The following is a 13,317-nucleotide window of genomic DNA, read 5'->3' as shown; positions in this document are numbered from 1 at the left end:
GAGTCAGTGATTGTATTAGAAATTTTCAAAGGTTTTTGAACTGTGTTTGAAATTCCAAGTTTGAACTTGATCACTTTCTGTAGTTGTCTAGTCTGAGCATGAAGAATTAACAGAACTTCTTCATTCATCTCACTCAGACACTGCTTTTCAAGAATTTTACTTGCTTTTTCAAGTTTCTGTATTTCAAGAACTTGTTATTTCTCTATCTCTTCTTTCTTTCTTCTCTTCAGAATTTCAATCTCAGAAATAGCATTTGAGAAAGCATCTTTCTTCACATCAACTGAGTGTACTTTTGAACTCATTGTTCTTACTCAATGAAAAGTTGGTCAGACTAATTCAATTGAGATATTTATTAAACTCTTTTTGAATTGAAAAGTTGATCAGACTGTTTCAATTAAGAGGTTTCTAAGTCTGTTTTCAATTGAAAAGTTGATCAGACTATTTCAAAAGAAGAATTGCAGACTTTTGTATATAAAACACCTGATTTTTTTCACACTAGTTCAGTAACTAGGTTAGATTTTTGAAGAGAATCTAATAAACTAAAATTGATTTTTAAGATAAATTAATAAAATCTTTACAATCTCTTTCTTGAGATACAATGAGAAAAAGTATGATATCAATTGATAGTAAATCAGATGATATGACAGTTTTTGAGAGAAAAACTGACAAAAAATAAATCAATTTTTTAAAGAGAAATTGATTAAAACTATTCAATTTTATTCTAAATTATTCAATTCTCCTCACACAACAGGTGTGCAACTCAAATCAGTTAATAAAGAGTGTAAAAAGAAATTAAGTATTAATAAAAGCTCTTCAGTCACTGAAAGAGTAATTCTTACTTAAAAGAATATGAAATTATGACAGAAAACAACTCTGTTTTTAATTCTTTGTAAGAATATTGTATAAAACCCAGAGAAAAACATCTTACTTTTTTAAGAGAAGTAAAAAACTATTTCTAAAATCTTTTTTTTGCATTAACTGCTGCAGAAGAATGAGATAGAAACTGCTAAGATATGCACTACTGTATATCCTCTATCAAGACTTTCTCTCTTCAGAGTCTTGATATTATAGAGAATATAAGTCTGTTTCTATATGATAATATAAATATTGTCAGCAGGATGTAGAGAAACTGGTTATTTATATCTCAAAATAGAAGACTTTGTCAATGATTATATCAATATAGAGTTAATTCTCAAATTCAATAGAAATCTAGTATTGCTGTTCTCAATCTCTTGCAGAATCTATTGAATATTGAGATATTAAAACTAGATTTAATATATCTCACTGTGCAGGGATCAAAGGCTCAGTCAGATCTTGAAGTATACTGATTTTATAGTTGTCGTGTCTGCTGATTATGTATTGAGTACAGTTGCTGAGGTATCTTTTTGTACTTTTCTGTCAGGGATGGGCCAGATTGAGAGGGGTGGTACGAGGGCGAGACTTGGCGTTGATGTCCAGATACACTGAAGACAGACCGCGGAGGTTGCACTTCAGAAGTGGCTGTTGATTATGTGCTTGATATTATCGCTGAGGTATCTTTTTGTATTTTTCTGCTGGGGATGGGCCAGATTAGGAAGGGCGGTACAATGGTGGGACTTGGCGTTGGTGTTTTGGAACATCAAAGATGGACAGGGTTTTCGCGGAGGTCGCTCCTCAGATATCTCCACAACTACAGATCGGGGATCTTCCAAAATCGAGAAGATTGGTGCATATGGCTAGGTCTCTTCACCTTACAATTTGTATGGCACTTTGGCCCGGGGTTGTGGTGTGATAGGGGAGAACGGGGGATACTCCCACACAGGAGTTTCGAACAACGTCTGGTTCACGTTTGGCTGGATAACTCCACCACCACACAGGGTATGCGGTCGGCGATGGGGTCAGAATGCTCGTATGATCGAGGGCTTTTCGATGGATCTATCGGCGGGTTCTTATTCGAAAAATTGAGCGAGTTCGTGGTGGAGCGGTTGAGAGTATTTTATAAGTATTGACAGAGATCTGTGTAAGATTCATAGTTTTATAAATGTTATCTTCATGAATTCTATTATTATTAGAGAATATTAAACTTCTGTTTTAAGCATTTAATAAGATATCTTATTCAGATAGTCAGGCAAGTTCTAGCATAAAATTATAGTCAAGATTATTAACTTTATATATATAGACATCTTCACATTAATGTTCTCTGATATCTATGTTTAGTTTTATTATATAACAGATGTGAATATCTTTTGAATTATTAAATTCTATGAGAAGTCAGAGTTTTAATAAGAAAATACACTGAAGATTATAATATCTTACAACTGAAGATTTAATCATTATATAATAACATAGATCACTGTCTATTATGACTTTCATATTATACATATTATCTATCATAGTAAATATAAGAATTACATTCATTGTCATTTTCTCTTTAAATTATTATTATCTGACCTCTTCAAGCTTCTGCTTATGAATTTGAACAGAAGTTTTTTCAAAAGAGAAAGAATATGAACAGCATTTGAAGAGAATTTCTACAATCAATATAAAAGACTCTATTCTGATTTATTCAGATGGCTCAAAAAATGAGAACTTGAATAGATTAGGCGCAGGCATTGCTTATACTGAAGATAATATCAATTTTATCTCAGATTTCTGAAATCTAGGCTCTGAATGTGAAGTCTTTGATGCTGAACTATTTGTAATAGTGAAAGCTTTCAAACTCATTGAAATAAAATCTTATAAAAGAGGAAATTATTTGAAAGAGATATGAATATTCTCTGATAGTCAAACTGCTTTAAAAAGACTTAGAAATAGTCAGATTCATAATGATCAAATGAATCTTAAACTGATCTTAAACTCTATTTTAAAAATTCAAAAGAGAAGAACATTAAAGCTGATAATTCATCTATACTAAGTTTCTACTCATATAAATATTCATAGCAATGAATTAGCTGATTCAGCTGTAAAAAAGAGTGCAGAATTAAGTAGATCTATTTAAAAAATTATATCCTGATCTTTTATAAAGAGAAAAATAAAAGAATCTTGTTTAAATAAGTGAAATGAAAGCTGACAGAAATAAAAGAAGAGTATATATTATTCAAGATTTGAAATAAAACTCAAGTGAAAATCTTGTTCAATTAAATGTAAAAAGAAAATATTCTCATCTATAATACAGCTGAAACTAGAATATGACTATTTTAAATCTTATATACAAAGATTTGATGATAGATTTGACTTAATAGAATACTCATTCTACAATATAAATGAGAATTCTGAGTATATTATAATACACTGTGCATTATACAATAGTCTCAGAGTCAGATTAAAAGAGAAGTATAATCTAAATTAATTAAATATGAGATTCTTATTCTTAACTGAGACAGGAATTAAATACTTAATAGACTTTCTATCAGAAACTCAAGCAGCTATAAGAAAATGACTAAATTCAGAATTATCTGAATATGAAGAGAAGAAAATTAATCAGATATAGTCTGTTAAAACAGCTATATACTCTCTTTTAATAATTTATTTTGTTATAGTCTCTCTTTACTTTATCTTTTTCTTTATCTTTTTCTTTCAATTTCTTTCTATCTATCTATTTAATATGTCTATCTTTGAGACTGTGTTCTTTTTCTCTTTTCCTTTGTTATGATATTATCAAATAATTTCAAAGTATTAAAAGATGTTAAAACACTGTAATTTATAAACAGTTTTTGTATTCTGAGCTGAAATTTTCTGATTTTATATATCTGAAATTGATGAATGTATAATAGTTAACTTTACAGATATAGAAAAAACCCTGAGAACTAAAAGTTCTCAGATAGATGTTATAGTCACTGACTGCATACATCTATAATTGAAGAATAATAATAATAATAATGAACAGAAGTTAATCTTTTCTCTGTTTTATTAGAGTATTCTCATAGTTATCTTCTGAATCTTTCTCTAATGTAATGTGATTGATGTGAACAGATACTAATTCATTCTTTAAGTGAGAAGATATATAGGCTGATTAACAGTTGAAAGTGATATATTCTGATCAGTTATAATTAATATATATCTCTTATTAACATCAGCCAGCAACTTATTCAGAAGTGATCTCAGAAACTCAGAAGACTGTTCAGATAATAGAGACTCTTGTTTATATATAGATATTCAAGTCTACTCAATTCATAATATCTACATCATTGTTGTTATTCCTCAGTACAGATATATAAGTGACTGAGATATAATATCTTCTACTACTGTTCTATATACTCTTGAGCTTGATAAGACAGTTATTCAATATCTGAAGTTGTATGCAGAAATCTTTATAAGTTTGATCTTTATCTAGACTTATAAGAGTCTGTAAGAGTTTTAAAGTTAATGTCTTCTTAAGCATACTAATCTTTATTTAATTCTCTCAAGATTAATCACCTGCTTCTAGAATCTTGATATTGAAGTCAGAAATAAATGTTGTAAGAGAAGTATTTCTCTATCAGATACTCTGTAATCAATTTAATACTTTCTATTATATAATAGTGTGTCAGAACAGAATATTAAGATATTTGATAGTATTATCAGATATTCATAACACTAGTTCACATACTTTTATTCATGTATGAAACTTCTGTTTTACATGATTCTTCAATCATTCATTGATATATCAATCTTAATTAATTAGTAAACTGATGACATCTTTATCTACACTTAGTTTTATAAGCATTTTCAGTCTTCATGATGAGTAGAGAGTGAGATTAAAAGTATTGAAATATATAGAAGCATCTAAGCATTTCTTCAGTGCTTGTATTATATTTATATTCAATTCTGTCAGTGTTGAAGTTGCTTATACAGAGATTTCTAGTTGAGATAATTATTAGATTTTCTTATATTAGTATTATTAAGTTGTATATATATTGATACTTGAGAATAGAGTAAAGCTGATTACATCTATTCTTCTAATAAGTATTGAAGAAAATATTTTAAAGAAAAAGTCTTCTGAGTTTTTCAAATCTTGATGAAATAAGAATATCACTTCTAAAAGAAAGTAATTAGTCACTGTTAAGAGAGAGTGAAAGAATAACTTAATATCTGATAAAGAGTTCAAAGCTATTCAAAATGAATATTTTTCAGATATTAAAAAAGTCAAAACAGATTACTGAAACAAATTTCTTAAAGAAGTATAAGAAAAAGAAGTTTTTAAAGTCTTTAACTATACTAAAATAAGAAGTATAGCAAAGCTTTCAATCTTAAAATATGAATTTCAGAATAAATTATATACAGTAAACTCTTTTGAGAAAAAATATCAAGCTTTTATAAGAATTCTCTTTCAAAACTCATCACATTTAGAAGAGAAGAATATATTATTTTATGAATATATTAATGAAAATAACTGAGAATAATCTGAGCTTACAGATAATGAACTAGAGTTAGTAATATTCTCAAGTTCAATTAAAACTACTGCAGGGCCTGATTCAATTAATCATTTAATTATTTAAAACACATATTCCTACTTGAAGAATAAATATTTTGAGCTCTTTTTCAATCTCTTAAGAAATGATTATCATTCTGAATGCTGAAGAGAAGCTACTGGAGTAATTCTTATAAAATTTAATAGAAAAGCTTCAGTTTCTAAGTTATATAGAGTAATATCTCTACTGAACTGTTTAAGAAAAGTTCTAGAAAAGATAATAGCTACTAGATTATCTTTTATAAGCTCTATTAGTAATTCTCTTCTATTTAATGAATAAATGAGAGATAGAAAACAATATTCTGTAATTAACACTGTTCTCTCAGTTATTCATAATATTCAAGTAGCAAAGTATGAAGATCTGGTCTCAACTGCAGTTTTTATTAATATAAAAGATACATTTGATCATGTTTCAAAGTCTAAGATAATTCAAACTTTGAAGATGTTAAAACTGTCACTTTCTCTAATAAAATGAGTTGATTATTTCATATCTAAAAGAATTATATAACTATTCTTTGATGAAAGAAAACAAGATAAAACTGAGATAAAAATAGAAGTATTATAAGAATCTTCAATCTCATCTATTTTATTTGCAATATACACTGCATATTTATTCAAGAATAGAGAGATAAAAATAGTGAGATCTTCAAGTTATATAGATGATATTGATCTACTCTACAGTTCAAAGACAATCAAAGAGAATTTAGAAGTGATTGAGAAAGCAGTAAAGAAAATCTTTGTTAGAGTAGATATCAATCTAATTCAATTTAATATGAATAAAACTGAGTTAATTTACTTTTTTTCTAGATTTAATAAGAAAGAACTAAGTCTAACTCTTCTGAATAAAGAGATTAAACTCAGTTTGAATATCAAATGACTAGAAGTATGATTAAACTCTAAGTTGAATTTTAAATATTATATTCAATAAAGAATTATCAAGACAGAGAGACTACTGAATAGTATAATCAGACTATTAAATACTGAGAGAGATCTATCTTTCCAGGCTATGAGACAGTTATATATAGCCTGTATTATCTCAGTAGCTGATTATGAAGTTCAAGTTTGATAAAATAATCAAGGAAACTTCACTGAACTCTTTCAAAGTCTACAAAATAGAGCTTTGAGAAGAATTCTGAGTGCATTTAAGTCATCTTCTATTAAAGCAATAGAAATTGAAGCTTCAATTTCATCTTCTGCTATTCAATTTGAAAAGGCCTGTATGAACTATACTCTGAGAGTTATGAAGATGAGCTCAAATCATATAATCAGAGAAAGAGTCTCTTCTTCATTTTTATCAGTTAGCTCAGAAAATGAACTGAATTAAAATAGATTTCTTGATTGAAATGAGAATAATACTTTAAAGAAAATACTCTCTCAACTGTATATTATTATTATTATTATTCTTCAATTATAGATGTATGCAGTCAGAGACTATGACATCTACCTGAGAACTTTAGTTCTCAGGGTTTTTTCTATGTCTGTAAAGTTAACTATTATACATTCATCAATTTCAGATATGCAAAATCAAAAAATTCCAGCCCAGAATACAAAAACTGTTTACAAATTGCAGTGTTTTAACATCTTTTGATACTTTGAAATCATTTGACAATATCATGACAAAAGAAAAGAGAAAAAGAACACAGTCTCAAAGATAGACACATTAAATAGATAGATAGAAAGAAATTGAAAGAAAAAGATAAAGAAAAAGATAAAGTAAAGAGAGACTATAACAAAATAAATTATTAAAAGAGAGTGTATAGCTGTTTTAACAGACTATATCTGATTAATTTTCTTCTCTTCATATTCAGATAATTCTGAATTTAGTCATTTTCTTATAGCTGCTTAAGTTTCTGATAGAAAGTCTATTAAGTATTTAATTCCTGTCTCAGTTGAGAATAAGAATCTCATATTTAATTAATTTAGATCATACTTCTCTTTCAATCTGACTCTGAGACTATTGTATAATGCACAGTGCATTACAATATACTCAGAATTCTTATTTATATTACAGAATGAGCATTCTATTGAGTCAAATCTATCATCAAATCTTTGTATATAAGATTTGAAATAGTCATATTCTAGTTTCAGCTGTATTATAGATGAGAATATTTTCTTTTTACATTTAATTGAACAAGATTTTCACTTGGGTTTTATTTCAAATCTTGAATAATGTATACTCTTCTTTTATTTCTGCCAGCTTTCATTTCACTTATCTAAACAAGATTCTTTTATTTTTCTCTTTATAAAAGATCAGAATATAATTTTTTGAATAGATCTGCTTAATTCTGCACTCTTTTTTACAGCTGAATCAGTCAATTCATTATCATGAATATTCATGTGAGTAGAAACTCAGTATAGATAAATTATCAGCTTTGATATTCTTCTCTTTTAAATTTTCAAAACAGAGTTTAAGATCAGTTCAAGATTCATTTAATCATTATAAATCTGACTATTTCTAAGTTCTTTTAAAGCAGCTTGACTATCAGAGAATATTCATATCTCTTTCAAATAATTTTCTCTTTTATGAGATTTTATTTCAATGAGTTTGAAAGCTTTCACTATTGCAAATAGTTCAGCATCAAAGACTTCACATTCAGAGCCTAGATTTCAGAAATCTGAGATAAAATTAATATTATCTTCAGTATAAGCAATGCCTGCGCCTAATCTATTCAAGTTCTCATTTTTTGAGTCATCTGAATAAATCAGAATAGAGTCTTTTATATTAATTATAGAAATTCTCTTTAAATACTGTTCATATTCTTTCTCTTTTTATAGTTCACTTATTTATAAGTCTATAAGAGATTCAAGCTTTTCTCTTCAGAGAGATAACTTCTCATGATCAACTTTTTCAATATTTAAAGAAGAAAATTGATTTTTAATCAGAGAGTATAGTCTATACAGTTGAGAAGACATTTTCTTTGAAGAATTATTTTCATTTCAATCAAGAAATCTATTTCAATCCAGTTCATTTTCAGAGTTAATTGATAGAAATGAAGAAGAGACTCTTTCTCTGATTATATGATTTAAGCTCATCTTTACAACTCTCAGAGCATAGTTTATATAGATCTTTTCAAATCTAATAGCAGAAGAAGGAATTAAAGCTTCAATTTTCATTACTTTAATAGAAGATGATTTGAATGCTCTCAGAATTCTTCTCAAGACTCTGTTTTACAGACTTTGAAAGAGTTCAGTGAAATTCTCTTGATTATTTCATCAAACTTAAACTTCATAATCAGCTACTGATGTAATACAGGCTATATATAACTGTCTCATAGCCTGGAAGAATAGACCTCTCTCTGTATTAAATAGTCTGATTATATTATTCAATAGTCTTTCTGCCTTGACAGTTCTTTGTTAAATGTAATATTTAAAATTCAACTTGAAGTTTAATCATACTTCTAATTATTTGATATTTACACTGGATTTAATCTCTTTATTTAAAAGAGTTAGAGATAGTTCTTTCTCATTGAGTTTAGAAAAGAAATGAATTAACTCAGTTTTATTCATATTAAATTGAATTTAATTAATATCTACTCTAACAAAGATTTTCTTTACAGCTTCTTCAATTACTTTCAAATTCTCTTTGATAGTTTTTGAGCTGTAGACTAGACTAATATTATTCATATAACTCAGAGATTGCACTATTCTTATATTTCTATTTTTGAATAGATATACAGTGTATATTGCAAATAAAATGAGTGAGATTAAAGATCTCTGTGATACTTCTATTTTTATCTCAGTCTTGTCTTGTTTTATTTCATCAAAGAAGAGTTATATAATTCTTTTAAATATAAAACAGTTAACTCATTTTATTAGAGAAAGTGACAGTTTTAATATCTTCAATATCTGAATTAACTTTGACTTTGAAACATGATTAAATGCTTTCTTTATATCAATAAAAACTGCAGTTGAGACCAGATTCTCATACTTTACTATTTGAATATCATGAATAACTGAGAGAATAGTGTTAATTACAGAACACTGTTTTCTATCTCTTATTTATTCACTGAATAAAAGAGAATCATCTATAGAGCTTATAAAAGATAGTCAAGTAGTGCCAGCGTGGCCCAGTTGGTAAGACTGGTAATCAAGGCCGCACACATTAGAGGTGCATGGGTTCGAATCCCACCGCTGGCATCTGCTACTTCTTACCCATGAAAGCCCCCATGTAATAGAGGCTGAGCCTAATTAGTAAGGCTTGGTGCGGGGTAGAACTCTCTACTGCAAGCCAAGCCACTAGTTAAGTGAGATCCTGTGAACACCCATCAGAGCCGGCATGAAGTGTCAATGTCTCACTATTCTACTGTGCACCTGTCAAGGTTCTAATGATATAGAGCCAAGCCTAATGCAGTGATTATACACTACTTAAGCAAGTCTCTAACTAGGGCTGTCATCAGAGCCTGGCTCCCCCTCAAATACAGGGAATGATTTTAAAAACCACCCAACTAGCAGGCCTAGATGTGTATCTAGGCTCTAGACAGGGCACTCTGATAGGCTAGAGGCTGCAAGCTCACTGCCAGCCCCTAATACTGGCAGGGAGAACTGCAGTTATCAAGCCTATGATTAGTCTCTAACACGGGGCAAGGTCATGATGACTGATTGATAGGCCTATGAGCATCTAATGAGGCCGAGATCAGCAACCGGAAGCTTGGTGTGTACATCATCAAGTGAGCAGTGGCAGTCACTAACTAACACCTCTGGAAATTAGTGACTGGTCTGAGAGGACAGACACAGTGATCGATTAATTATAGAGGATTAAATGTAATTAGTTTAAGATGCATCCTGCGGGTGGCTAGCACCCGTAGTCTCATAAAAGAGGAAATTGTTTAAAAGAGACATGGATATTCTCTGATAGTCAAGCTGCTTTAAAAAGACTTAGAAATAGTCAGATTCATAATAATTAAATGAATCTTGAACTGATCTTAAACTCTGTTTTAAAAATTAAAAAGAGAAGAATATCAAAGCTGATAATTCATCTGCACTGAGTTTCTGCTCACATGAATATTCATGATAATGAATTGACTGATTCAGCTGTAAAAAAGAGTGCAGAATTAAGCAGATCTATTCAAAAAATTATGTTCTGATCTTTTATAAAGAGAAAAATAAAAGAATCTTGTTTAGATAAGTGAAATGAAAGCTGGCAGAAACAAAAGAAGAGTATACATTATTCAAGATTTGAAATAAAACTCAAGTGAAAATCTTGTTTAATTAAATGTAAAAAGAAAATATTCTCATCTATAATACAGCTGAAACTAGAACATAGCTATTTCAAATCTTATATATAAAGATTTAATGATAGATTTGACTCAATAGAATGCTCATTCTGCAATATAAATGAGAATTCTGAGCATATTGTAATACACTGTGTATTATACAATAGTCTCAGAGTTAGATTGAAAGAGAAGTATAATCTAAATCAATTAAATATGAGATTTCTATTCTCAACTGAGACAGGAATTAAATACTTAATAGACTTTCTATCAGAAACTCAAGCAGCTATAAGAAAATGACTAAATTCAGAATTATCTGAGTATGAAGAGAAGAAAATTAATCAGATATAGTCTGTTAAAACAGCTATACACTCTCTTTTAATAATTTGTTTTGTTATAGTCTCTCTTTACTTTATCTTTTTCTTTATCTTTTTCTTTCAATTTCTTTCTATTCATTTATTTAATGTGTCTATCTTTGAGACTGTGTTCTTTTTCTCTTTTCTTTTGTCATGATATTGTCAAATGATTTCAAAGTATCAAAAGATGTTAAAACACTGCAATTTATAAACAGTTTTTGTATTCTGAGCTGAAATTTTCTGATTTTACATATCTGAAATTGATGAATGTATAATAGTTAACTTTACAGACATAGAAAAAACCCTGAGAACTAAAGTTCTCAGGTAGATGTTATAGTCTCTGACTGCATACATCTATAATTGAAGAATAATAATAATAATAATAGTCAAGTAGCTATTATCTTTTCTAAAACCTTTTCTAAACAGTTCAATAGAGATATTACTTTATATGACTTAGAAATTGAAGTTTTTCTATTAGGTTTTACAAGAATCACTTCAGTGGCTTCTCTCCAGCATTCAGAATAATATTCATTTTTCAAGAGATTGAAAAAGAGCTCAAAATATTCATTCTTTAAGTAGGAATATATATTTTAAATAATCAAGTGATTAATTGAATCAGGATCTGCAGCAGTTTTAACAGAACTTGAGAAGATAGCTGACTCTAATTCATCTTGTATAAGATCAGATTATTCCCAGTCATTTTCATTAATATAGTTGAGAAGTGATATATTCTCTTCCTCTGAATCTGAATCTGAATCTGGTGAGTTCTGAAAGAGAATTCTTATAAAAGCTTGATATTTTTTCTCAAAAGAGTTTGCTGTATATAATTCATTCTGAAACTTATATTCTAAGACTGGAAGTTTTGCTACACTTCTTGTTTTAGTATAGTTAAAAGCTTTAAAAACTTTCTTCTTTTATGCTTCTTCAAGAAATTTATTCTATCAGTCTGTTTTAGCTCTTTTGATATCTGAAAAATATTCATTTCTGACAGCTTTGAACTCTTCATCAGATATTACATCATTCTTTCAATCTCTTCTAGCAGTAGCTAATTCTTTTCTTTTAGATGAGATATTCTTATTTTATCAAGATTTTGAATACTCAGAAGATTTTCTTTTTGAAATATTATCTCTAACACTTATTAGAATAATAGATATAATAAGCTTCACTCTATTCTCAAGCATTTCATTTGAGATATCTTGATCAGAATTTCAATATAGCTTATTCTGTCTTTCAGATTTTAGCAGTTTTATACTTTCTTTAACTGCTTTTCAATCAGCTTTTTCAAAGTTATACTGATTAGAGAGAAGAGGATTTTCACTCATTTATTTTTCACTCAGTTCAATATTAAATTGAATAATCTCATGATCTGATTCTGATGTCTTATTCAAATTAATAAATCAGTTTACAAGTCTTCTTTTCATTAGATTTTGTGATATAAAGATTAGATCTATAATAGACTTCTATTTCATATCTGTTCTAAAGAATGTTTGTTGATCAGACTTATTAATCAAATCTATTAAATGCTCAAAGATTCATTTAATCAGATTATCAACTCTTACTGCTCTCTTACATTCTGAATTTCATCAGAGATAATGTGCATTGAAATCTTCTGTAATTATAGAGTTTCTTGATGAAGTTATGTTCAGAAATCCTCTATCAATTATTCAGATATTATTATTTTTCTTCAATAACTTTTCATTATAGATATTTATAAGCTGTATAGTATCAAACTCATTTTCTTTATCTATAATATCACTCATCAGAATATCAGGGTCAGACATGATATCAAATCTTAGATTAAATTGATATCTTGATCTCTTTCTTTCATAGATCACTACTCTTGACTTTATCTCAGACTTTTGAGATAAAAAGCAGTAGTAGCTTGAATGAGAAATGATATATTTTTGCTCAGTATCAAAATTCAGCTTCTGAAGTAGTATAAAATTAACTTTTTATTCAAATGTAATTTGAAGACAAGAATAAATACAATTTGAGTTTCTATTCACATTATTTTGAATAAATATGATTTTTAAAGAGTTTTTAAACTTTTTTTATTATTTTTATTGTATATTCATACTAAAAGAGAGTAGAGTAGAATCTAATCACTATTATCAGATAGTAGATTATAACTGTTCTGAAAAGTAGAAATCTCAACTGCTTACATTATATCTAGTTTATTATCAGAGTCATTTCTCAATTCTCTAATCTTAACAGAAGTTTGAGAATTCAAATTCTGTTTATATTTAACTGAAGAATTGAAGTTTGAAGACTTAGATAGTTGAGAGTTTCTTCTTTTTAAGCTTACAGTTATGAGTTTACTGAC

The 13,317-nt window shown here is 28.3% G+C and overlaps 1 protein-coding gene and 1 pseudogene across 2 annotated transcripts; both read left to right on the top strand.

Annotated features, from left to right (window-relative positions):
• Positions 1-1,480: 1,480 nt before the first annotated feature.
• Positions 1,481-1,988, top strand: BDCG_17998 (uncharacterized protein; the record flags this gene model as incomplete). The annotated part of the gene is made up of 1 exon (XM_045427034.1): positions 1,481-1,988. The coding sequence occupies exon 1, from the start codon at positions 1,560-1,562 to the stop codon at positions 1,986-1,988; it is 429 nt and encodes a 142-aa protein (XP_045282963.1). The 5' UTR covers positions 1,481-1,559.
• Positions 1,989-9,484: 7,496 nt separating this feature from the next.
• BDCG_17997 lies at positions 9,485-9,565 on the top strand (annotated as a pseudogene). The gene has a single exon. The product of its transcript is annotated as a tRNA-OTHER (tRNA).
• Positions 9,566-13,317: the final 3,752 nt, after the last annotated feature.

This window comes from Blastomyces dermatitidis, assembly GCF_000003525.1.
Source record: "Blastomyces dermatitidis ER-3 genomic scaffold supercont1.16, whole genome shotgun sequence".
NCBI classification, from domain to species: domain Eukaryota; kingdom Fungi; phylum Ascomycota; class Eurotiomycetes; order Onygenales; family Ajellomycetaceae; genus Blastomyces; species Blastomyces dermatitidis.
Note: the sequence above shows the minus strand (reverse complement) of the source record. Positions and strands in the feature narration are given on the sequence as shown.